This window comes from Esox lucius, chromosome 20 (genome assembly GCF_011004845.1).
Source record: "Esox lucius isolate fEsoLuc1 chromosome 20, fEsoLuc1.pri, whole genome shotgun sequence".
Taxonomy (NCBI): domain Eukaryota; kingdom Metazoa; phylum Chordata; class Actinopteri; order Esociformes; family Esocidae; genus Esox; species Esox lucius.
Window position 1 is genome coordinate 28,778,162 of NC_047588.1, and position 11,509 is coordinate 28,789,670.

Below are 11,509 nucleotides of genomic sequence, written 5' to 3' on the forward strand. Positions count from 1 at the left end.
AGAAGGAGGGATGTGTTTGGCAGCAGGCGATCATCTAACCAGACACATGTGTGATTTAACACACACACACCCACACACAGCCTACATTACTTCTCTCTGGTCTGCCATGATTACTCATACTAGCTAGATATGGATGCAAAATGGATTCTATTGTGTGTGTGTGTGTGTGTGTGTGCGTTCCTCACTGTTGTAATTCCCAGAAGGGGAGTGGATGATTTAAGGGGAATACCAGGCAGCAGAGCTGAGGCAGTGTTGTGACTCACCCCATCTTCTCCCTGTGATTCACTTCAGAAGTACACTGAGGTCCACTGCTGCTTTTTCAATTACTGATGCACTACATGGTCTATAGTATGTGGACACCTGCGTGGGGAACATCTTCTAAAACCATGTCCGTTAACAGGGAGTTGGTGCCCTATTTGCTGCTACAACAGCCTTCTGTCCTTCTGGGAAGTCTTTTCAATAGAGGTTGGAACCTTGCTGCTGGGATATGCATCCATTCAGCCACAAGAGCGTTAGTGAGGTCAGATACTGATGTTGGCCGATTAGGCCTGGCTTGCGGTCTTGCCCTTGGAGAGATTATGGCAGGACAGCCACTCCTGGGAAGATTCACTGCCCTCTCAAACGTACTTCATTTGGACAGTATAGCTATGACTGAGTCGGTGGAGCTCCAGAGACTTAGAACTGGCTTTGTGACCCTTTACACAGTGATATACCTTAACAACTGTTTTTCTGAGGGGTTCAGGGAGTTCTTTTGATCATGGCACGATGTGTCTTGAGAACCTCTGCGCGGATGGCAAGTGTCAGTTAGAGTTCAGAGCTGGCCCAAATAAGGCTTGATTGTTTGCTAATTAATTCGAACACCAGAACCTAAAAGTATCTTTCATCATTTTGAATTAACACGGGGGCGAAACCAACACCTGAAGATTGCATGTTTGATTACCTAGTTGACCAAACAAATGAAACACATACCTATTTTGGGCTATTGCCTCTGTCTTATTCTCTCTATAGGTATATTATTACAACCTTATATAGAAATCTGATCATATTTAATGTTAAATATGTGTAACAATGTAGAGAATCAGACAGGGGCTGAAAATACCTTTTCACAGTACTGTAGGTATTAAACCATGTATTAGGGCATATAAATCCCCTTCGCACATCATATGGTTGTCTTCCTGAACTGAGTTGCTGTAGAGGCGGACAGAAACTGCTCTGAGATGTCACAATGAGGCCGTTGGTCATTTTAAAGATGGCATAGAGTTCCATTGTTGTAATGGTTGAAATTCTAATCTGTCTTCCCTCATCTCTCTTTGTCCTTTGGATTCAAGGCCCACACCCTGACCTAAACATGAGGACCTGTCAAAGCGTTGGGGCTAAGAGAGGGCCTGGAAGACCCAGGAAGAACCCCTTACTCTCACCTACAGCCCCACCAAACCCCCTGACTGAGGCCCACCACCACAACGGAGACAGAAACAGAGGAAGTGGAGGAGCTTCAGAAGGAGGACGAGAAGATGATACAGTGCAGGAGGTGATTGAAGCTGTGATTCGGAAACAGAAAAGAAGAGGACGGAAGAGGAGGCGTGTTGAGCAGGAGGAGGAGGAGGAGGAGGAGGAGGATCCACCCTGTTTTCACAGGTAAACCACCTTCATTCCAACTGACACATCCAGTACCCTCATAGATGCTTCTACAGTATTATGTAACAACATTTCACTTCTGAAGTCAAAACTTGCATTCCATTTTACATACACTGCATTCTAGTTTACATACCCTGAATGCAATTTTACCTGCCCCATGTTCTATTTTATATATTCTGCATTCTAATTTACATAATTTACATGCTATTTTACAAACCCTGCATTCTGTTTTACATTCTCTGCATTCTGATTTAAAAATCCTTCATTCTATTTTACTTACCCTGCATTTTGTTTTACATACCCTGCATTAGGGCTGGGCGATAAAACAATACACATTTTTACCATAAAAAATGATGATTTTCGAATGGATTTTTGATGAAGTCATGTTTTCGTGCAGTTTTGTCCATTTTCCTCAACCTCACGTAGCTTGCTTGAAATAGCAAATATAAAATGCCACCTGATAGTGAAAGCATTAGACATTTTGGAGAAATAAAAGCCAAAGATGAGAGAAAATGTCTAGAAGAGGAAGCACATCTTCGCAAACGCAATTACATATTGCCCCGTATAAGATATGCTGCCAACAAGTGGATCCGACCACAGAGTTTCAGGGCCTGGCTGCGCTTGGCCTTTGGTGAGTTATTATTTTGTAGGGGGATGGGCTGTCTATGTTGTTAGTCTTAATTATGGTCTTTTTTTAAACACACATTGTTATACTGCGATACTGGATGTGCACACCAGCTGTTCTCAATTCAGTTTCTCATGTGTTACTATGCATATATTTCAATGACATTGAGGTTAAATGGGAGACCTGCAGTCTACCAAATATTCAGGTCACAGCCATTTCGACCGACGACATAGAAATTATTTCACCAGTTGCGGTCCTTGTCCCCAGAATAAATAGCTTTTAATAGGCTAAGCATAAAGTTTGTAAAGTGAACTAAAACATTAAAGCATGTGATATTCACACAATAATGAGGGATACCGAATTTAAAATGCTGCCCTACAAATAAGTTGTTGACAACATAAATTAACTGTTGTACTTTTCTGATGTTTCCTCTATGATGTTTCAATGAAAATACATGGAGGTACAAGGACCTGGGCTGAGAAAGGGGGATTTTATGTCTTTCATTTTATCAACTGTTTTACTATATCTCAGCATCCTAAACATTCAATTGTTATCTATCTACCTCTGTGTTCTTCTTTAGAGAGGAATGAGGAGACAAGATGGTTAGAAGAGCAGTGGGGTTGTTCAAAACAGTGGTCAGTCTCCAGTCTTTCTCCAGGAAGAAGAGAACTGCCAGCACTTCATCTATGTTGTTTTCAGAATAGCCTTAATCTGTGTGTGCTCATAAAATAAAATATGATTTCTAAGCCACAATTAACCCTTTGGTTTCTATTCAGACTTATCGCCTACACAGAAAATCACCTTTGTTATGTATAATTTAGGGATGAGTTTGTGTACCCAGAATAGCTATCATTTCTTTATCACAGTTTTGTTTCTCCTTTTAAAAAAGCTGCAGACTTCATTAATCACACATGAGACCAGAGACCAGCTCAGTTTTCTGTTACTATGTGAAAGTGTTTGATTTGTTAGTGGTAGGTGTAGATAAGTGTCCCTACTTGAAAACACTGCAATGCATTACCCAACCACAATGCACTCAACATATTTGTTAAGACGCTACAGTTTGAGCCCTACATTTCTGCAAATTCCAAGTGAATATCTTGAAATGTGTAAATATCAAGTGATATGAGAAAAAAAAAATTGGCCAGATCGCCCAGCCCTTCATTGCGTGCTGTTTTCCAAATCCTGCAGATACCTATTAGTGTACATGTGCAGTGAAGACTCAATACCTCACACTGATAAAGTACTGTATATTAACACATGGTTGACAGCACTGTGTGCTAAGCCAGTGCCCTTCTCTTTCTATCTCTTTTTCTTTCTCTCTATCGTTCCATCTCCCTATTTATTCTTTCCTAGTTCTGGTGAAGGTGAGCCAGTCACCCACACCCCCTCCATATGCACAGGCCAATCAGAGCTAAGCCTGGCTTCATCCGTAATACCGGCCAGCCAATCAGATGAGGAAGCTGACCAGCCACCCATGAAGAGGTTTCAGAGGGCGGGGCTCTACTCAGATGACTTCAAAACTACAGAGTGAGTTGACATGCCTGTGGAAGCTCTCATGCAGCTGACTTCCCATACTCTGGATTTGATTCATGAATGCACTGCTGCTTATGAGGTTTTAAGAGTGTGTCTGTTCTGCAGTCCTTCCTGTCACACCCAGCTCAACACAGAGATGCTAGAGTATATACCTGGGGAACAAGACTACAGACTCCTACCTGCTCCCATACATGTTGGTATGTGTGTCTCTACCTGTGTTTATGTTTGTTTTTCTGTTTGTCTGTATGTGTGTCAGGTTTTTACCAACCTCTTCATGCTTACAGGGAAGTACCTCAGAATGAGACGTATAGATTTTCAACTGCCTTATGATGTCATGTGGCTCTGGAGTCACAACCAGGTGTGTAACAAACTAATAGAGACACACCCGCACACACACACACACACACACACACACACACACACAAATGACCATTTTATTATGTGTTCCAGCTACATAAAAAGCCTGAAGTCCCTCTCAGCAGAGAGATCTCCCCCTGTGAGTACCATAATCAGTCTTAATACTATATACTGTATCTATCTATATATACAGCTCTGGAAAAAATTAAGAGACTACTCCTCATTTCTACTACTCCTTAAATCAGTATCTCTACATGTATGGCAGTCATTCCATTCCAGTGTCTGTTAAATTTCAACACAGGCACACCTCATTTTACTTAATGAGGTACTGATTAGGTGATTACCTGAAACAAATCTAATTTAATGAGGAAAAGTATATAAACCACTGCTGTGGTCTTCACTATACTCTTGCAATAGAACCAGCTGGATGGCAAAAACAGTGCAAGTAGTACCTCAAAGGTAATTTGAATAAAAACTATTCAGTATGACGAAAGAGTTGAAAAGAAAAGCTTTGAGTGAGGAAAAGAAGGGTTAAATTCTGGCTTTACTGGCAGAGGGATACAGTGAGTGTCAGGTTGCTTCCATCCTGAAAATTTCAAAGACGGCGGTTCATAAGAACAAGGTCAAGCAACAGACGTTGGGGACAACAAAGCTACAGACTGGCAGAGGGCGAAAACGACTGTCCACTGACCAAGATGACTGTCAACTCATTCGAATGTCACTCAACATCCATAGGATGACATCAAGTCCTTCATCAAAGCTCTTCATCATTGAGAAGCAAAGAAGAGCCAGGCTGAAGTTTGCAAAAGACCATAAGGATTGGACCGTAGAGGAATGTATTAATGTCATCTTCTCTGACAAGTCAAATTTTCAGCTTTGCCCAACACAGAGACCTGGAGAGGCCTACAAGCCACAGTGTCTCGCACCACTGTGAAATTTGGTGGAGGATCAGTGATGATCTGGGGATGCTTCAGCAAGACTGGAATTGGGCAGATTTTCTTTGTGAAGGACACATTAATCAAGCCAAGTACGAGGATATCCTGGAAGAATACCTGCTTCCTTCTGCTCTGACAAAGTTACCCAGCTCTGAGAATTGTTTTTTCCAGCAGGATTATGCTCCATGCCACACAGCCAGGTCAATCAAGGTGTGGATGGAGGACCACCAGATCCAAGACCCTGTCTTGGCCAGCCCAATCTCCAGACCTGAACCCCATTGAAAACCTCTGGAATTTGATCAAGAGGAAAAGGGATGATCACAAGCCATCAAACAAAGCCGAGCTACTTGAATTTTTGTGCCAGGAGTGGCATAAAGTCACCCAACAGCAATGTGACAGACTGGTGGAGAGCATACCAAGACGCATGAAAGCTGTGATTAAAAATCAGGGTTATTCCACCAAATATTGATTTCTGAACTCTTCCTAAGTTAAAACATTAGTATTTTGTTGTTGAGAAAGTAATATGAATTTGTTTTCTTTGCATTATTTGAGGTCTGTAAACAATCCATCTTATTTTGGGTTATTTTGACCAGTTGTTATTTTCTTCAAATAAATACTCTAAACGACAATATTTTTATTTGGAATTTGGGAGTAATGTTGTCAGTAGTTTATAGAATAAAACAAAACTGTTCATTTTACTCAAACACATACCTATGAATAGTAAAACCAGAGAAACTGATAATTTTGCAGTGGTCTCTTAATTTTTACCCTTCTGTTCCTCAATCAAAACCTTCCTTTTCGACTTTTTTGGAAAGGAAAGAAAAAGGTGCAGTGGTCTCTTAATTTCTTCCAGAGCTTTATATATGACCATTGTAGCTGGAAATGGCTGATTTTTTTAATGGAATATCTACATAGGTGGAAAGAAATATTTACAATGGCACATTGTGTTCACTAATCCTAGTTTATAATTTTGAAAGGCTAATGGATCATTAGAAAACCCTTTAGACTAATTGAGTATCTGGAGCATCTGTAATTGTGGGTTCGATGACATGCTCAAAATGGCCAGAAACAAAGAACTTTCTTCTGTAACTCATCAGTCTATTCTTGTTATGAGTAATGAAGACTATTCCATGTGAGAAATTGCCAAGAAACTGAAGATCTTGTAAAACACTGTGTACTACTCCCTTCACCTAACAGCCCAAACTATCTAGTTTGAGAAAGAGACGCCTCACAGGTCTCAAGCATCTGCACTGGTTATGTTCCTGCACTCATTCAGGTTTCTCCTTTAATAGGTCATGTTTGTATAAAGATCTATAATATGACTGTTCATCTATCATACAACGTAGATGCAGCGACTTTCTCACAATTGGGTTCTGGCCGTGTGTATGGTTCCCTTCCTATACTCCGGTTATTTTTAAATGGGTTCCGTCAGTGTGTATGGTTCCATTCTTATACTCAGTTTCTTTTTAAATGGGTTCCGTCAGTGTGTATGGTTCCATTCTTATACTCAGTTTCTTTTTAAATGGGCTCCGTCAGTGTGTATGGTTCCATTCTTATACTCAGTTTCTTTTTAAATGGGTTCCGTCAGTGTGTATGGTTCCATTCTTATACTCAATTTCTTTTTAAATGGGTTCCGTCAGTGTGTATGGTTCCATTCTTATACTCAGTTTCTTTTTAAATGGGTTCCGTCAGTGTGTATGGTTCCATTCTTATACTCAGTTTCTTTTTAAATGGGCTCTGTCCGTGTGTATGGTTTAATTCTTAACACTGGTTCTTTCCCTCCCAGGCCAACCCAAGGAGAAGAGTCTGTCCGTCCCCCCGTCTCCCTCTGCCCAGGAGGAGTGTTTCTCTCCCAGGAAGAAGCTTCTGTTTCCCCATTTAGACATGGAGCCTATGAGCACCAGAGACAGGTAGAGACAGCACATCTGGAGAGGCGGGATAGTACTGGTGTGCTTATCCAAAACAACATATACTGGTGATATTCATTTCTTTCTGTCTGTTTAATTTTCAGGGTGTTTGTCCTGAAGCACCATGTGTTCCTTCTGAGGAACTGGGAGTGGGTCAGAGACAGGCAGATGCAGCTCAGGAGGGGGGGACAGGGGGGACCACAGAAAGATACAGACAGGAATGGAGGTGGCCTTTCCAGCATTGTAGCAACTGGGGACAGTTACATCAAGCCAGGTCCATGAAGCAAGTGTGTGTGTTAATGTTTTTGTAGGTGTATGTGTGTGGGTGCCTGTGTTGGTGTGTCTTTGTGATTCTTTTTGATGTTGAATGTGTTCATTGTCTTCCAGTACTGCAATGAGTGGGTTCATATGGAGATACGTGTGTTATTTCTGGGTTTGGCGTGCTTTTTGGTTTACATTATTTATTTAGCCGTATCACATTCAGAAGTACACACAGCGGTTTTCCGACCACAGAAAGAAATGTTTTCCGTCCAATAATTGTGCCGTCCAAGAACTTCCAGCTAGTTCAACTTTCTCCATAAATGATCAACTATAACCCAAAATAATTTCCATCAGTCACCAACCATTCAAAGACATGCATGAGGGGATTTGAGGACATATACTTACTGTACACACACACACACACACACAGTGACAAATGGACACAGGCATTCACATGAACACACAAACAGTTTTTCTCACAGTCACCTAAACACACAGATACATACGTGCATACACACACTATTTCTTAAAGATATGCCCACACACACTTCAGTGCATGACCAATGCAAGGCCTTAATAGTTTTCAGTACATTATTTAGACCCAGCCGACCATCCGCCGTTACTAAAGTTCTTCCACCCACAGGTGGAACAATGGGGGTGAAGGAGAAGGTGGTGTTGACCAGTGTTGACCTCCACGAGCCCCGGTATCCCCCTAACACCCCAGAGACCACGTCCTGTGTGAGTACACCACTCAGTCCGGCCCCTGCAAACACACACTATCGTTCATACGGAGTGTCTCTCTCTGTGTCTCATACTGAGTGTCTCTGTCTGTGTCTCATACGGAGTGTCTCATACAGAGTGTCTCTGTCTGTGTCTCATACGGAGTGTCTCATACGGAGTGTCTCATACGGAGTGTCTCATATGGAGTGTCTCTGTCTGTGTCTCATACGGAGTGTCTCATACGGAGTGTCTCATACGGAGTGTCTCTGTCTGTGTCTCATACGGAGTGTCTCTGTCTGTGTCTCATACGGAGTGTCTCATACAGTGTCTCTGTCTCATACGGAGTGTCTCATACGGAGTGTCTCATATGGAGTGTCTCTGTCTGTGTCTCATACGGAGTGTCTCATACGGAGTGTCTCTGTCTGTGTCTCATACGGAGTGTCTCATACGGAATGTCTCTGTCTGTGTCTCATACGGAGTGTCTCATACGGAGTGTCTCATACGAAGTGTCTCATACGGAGTGTCTCATACGGAGTGTCTCATACGGAGTGTCTCTGTCTGTGTCTCATACGGAGTGTCTCATACGGAGTGTCTCTGTCTGTGTCTCATACGGAGTGTCTCATACAGTGTCTCTGTCTCATACGGAGTGTCTCATACGGAGTGTCTCATATGGAGTGTCTCTGTCTGTGTCTCATACGGAGTGTCTCATACGGAGTGTCTCTGTCTGTGTCTCATACGGAGTGTCTCATACGGAGTGTCTCATACGGAGTGTCTCTGTCTGTGTCTCATACGGAGTGTCTCATACGGAGTGTCTCATACGGAGTGTCTCTGTCTGTGTCTCATACGGAGTGTCTCATACGGAGTGTCTCTGTCTGTGTCTCATACGGAGTGTCTCTGTCTGTGTCTCATGATTTTTTCCTGACTGCTCTCTATCCCTACCACAGCTCCATGGAGAGCCAAATAGACGAAAGGAGCAGGAGAGAAATCGTCAGAAGGAGGTCCGGAACGATATGCGGAAGGAGAGACTGAACAGCGTACTCCTGAAGCTGCGGCACACATTGTCAGGAGGAACAGGAAAGATGAGAAGGAGAGGGGACATCTTGGTTCAGTCTCTGTTCTTCCACCAAGTAGCGTAGAACACCAGATATGCACTAGTTCTGGGGTTATAGGAAGAAGGCTTATCTGACATCATTTATTTTCTGCCTTGTTTCTTGGTGAATTGAAAGAGATATGCTTTTTATATGCTGTTCTGTATGTCTGCAGTTAAGGATATTTTCAACAGACGATCCGCTGACCAGTGTGTCAGATTTAATGGGCGGGTGGGGTTGGGGGGGGGGGGGGGGGGGGGGGCAGAGAGTCTTAATGTAAAAGTGCCATGTTGTAAATAAGCTGAAGCCTAAGTGAGCTCACTCTGCAAAAGCAATATGTCCTGTAAGGATTTCACAACAATAACTTTTAATATTAATACCAGTTCCAGTTATTCCCTTCTGTGTATCAATCAAAGTAGTTGTGTTGCCTTAGTGAACAAGATAATTTTAAGATCTTTATATTAAACCATTGAAATGCAGTAACATAGACCTAAGTAATGTAATGATGAATCAATTTGCAAAGCAATGCACAGCTCTAGATTTGTTACATATTTATTAATGGGGCTTGCAAAGCAAGAGTCCCCATGTAAAACCTTCAACATACTTGTGTATTTTTATTATTAATGGGGAATGCGAAGCAAGAGCCCCAACTTTACATCTTTGTCTTTTTATTCTTATTTTGTCTTTGTTTAAGCTGGAAATGTAATTCTGTGTTTATCATGTGTAGATGGTTTGGATTGAGTTGCGGATAGCCTAGTGTTTAAAACTTTGGGCCAGTAACATAAAGGTCAGTGCGTGAAGAAAAAGCAATCTGTTGTGCTCTTGAGCAAGGCACTTAACCATAATTGGTCTTTTAAGTCGTTCTAGATAAAAGCATCTTCTAAATGCAAAAATACATTGTTTTGATATTTTTTTATTCTTTTTGAACTATTAAGTTTCTTCTTAGTTTTTTCCAATGTTACATTTATTTTAATGGACAGATTTTCAACATTATTCACTGTAAACAATGCCACTTTTGACAGTCAGCTACGTTGATCACCTTCCCAACAAGTTAGACAAAAATGTATACTTTGGCAATTATATCTATATGAATGTGCATTAATGTATCCACTAACACTAGCTCTCTCTATTCATGCTAGAGGCTCCTAATCATTCAATTAATCAATCCTTTAATCTACCTACCTTTTCAACTATAACAAGTCACTACCATTACTACTGCAGTCACTACCACTACTAAAACTTATTTCAAAACCATAAATGCTTTTAAACAAAGTAGCATGCACACAAGTTTTATTTCAGTAAATGTACTTTTCTAGTAATCTAAGTTTCTTAATAGTTAAATGCCTTCAATTTGCTACAAAGTGTTAAACTTTAAATAACTAAGCAATGTCAAAGATAGCTACGATTGTATATAGCTCTTGTGTTTTCTTTTTCTATACCTGTATATATTATTTTTCTGACTAATGGAATGTTATTTTTCTATTTGGTCAGACAATCAGGAAAGTGAATAGAATCTGAGATTTGTAACTGTTCAGTTTGTACGCTCCAGTTCTCTTTTGTAGTTACTAGTTTGACTTTGAACACTAAGTTGAATGTTTTATAGTTTACCTGTGAATTTTCTTCACCATCTATTGCTAATGGGTGATTAATAATATAGGAAACATCAATATAGTGAAGAGTTATTTATGTAGTTTGCATGAAATGTAACTTTGCTATACAATTTTAATTGCTGCTAATATGTCTTTGGAGAAAAAAAAAAGTCTTTCAGAATGTAATTTCAAACATTGACCTTATTATCAATAACAATAAAATGCATTTTTTTTTTTTACAAAACATTGTGGATTTTTTTTTATATTCTATCCCTTCAGGCTTTCACAAGGCTTTCAAAATGCAATAAAAAGAATGTGTAATATACAGCACCATCTGTTGGTGTAAAGTTGGAATAGCCTCACATGTGATTAGGTGACTCAGAGGTTTCCCGAAGATGATCTTTTATAATGACAAGAGACCACTCTAACATTGTACTGAGTACTGTACAGAAAGAGAGATGGAATGCAGCCGGAACAAGGTAAGATCATAAGGAACCATCCTAACCAATGTGTCTACTAATATCTGGACAAATGCAACAACCTAAAAAACACTATGTGCATTAGCTCAAATAAGCCTCAGGTCATTTGAAACTTGTAGAGCTCTGTAGAAAAACAAAAAAACTTCTCTTAATGGGAGTTCCCATTCAATGGTCCAGCTGTTGTAGTCATTCTATTACTATGTATTTAATCCTCTTCAATAGGAGAAATTGAGATGGATAACTTTAGAATTAATAAGCCTCTACTGTAAGGCATCCCCCAACTGTTCAAACATATCTGCATCTGGTTGAACAGACATTCTAATGTAAGCAAAGCATGCCTACAACTCAATCCCTCTCAGATCTGTTGTCCCTACAATGCG

General features: G+C 40.7%; 1 protein-coding gene across 9 annotated transcripts in view; it reads left to right on the forward strand.

The window, feature by feature from the left end:
- Positions 1 to 9,291, forward strand: part of LOC105024439 (histone-lysine N-methyltransferase ASH1L) — a 25,216-nt gene extending 15,925 nt beyond the window's left edge. For 5 of the 9 annotated variants that reach the window (XM_013139385.4, XM_013139383.4, XM_013139387.4 and 2 more), the window contains exons 4-12: positions 1,329 to 1,635; positions 3,614 to 3,787; positions 3,899 to 3,990; positions 4,078 to 4,151; positions 4,244 to 4,289; positions 6,872 to 6,995; positions 7,097 to 7,266; positions 7,897 to 7,991; positions 8,918 to 9,291. In XM_013139385.4, coding sequence (XP_012994839.2) covers positions 1,329 to 1,635; positions 3,614 to 3,787; positions 3,899 to 3,990; positions 4,078 to 4,151; positions 4,244 to 4,289; positions 6,872 to 6,995; positions 7,097 to 7,266; positions 7,897 to 7,991; positions 8,918 to 9,109 — 1,274 coding nt within the window. In that variant the 3' untranslated portion in view covers positions 9,110 to 9,291. The other 4 variants (XM_013139388.4, XM_013139389.4, XM_013139390.4 and 1 more) reach the window with 4 other exon arrangements.
- Positions 9,292 to 11,509: the final 2,218 nt, after the last annotated feature.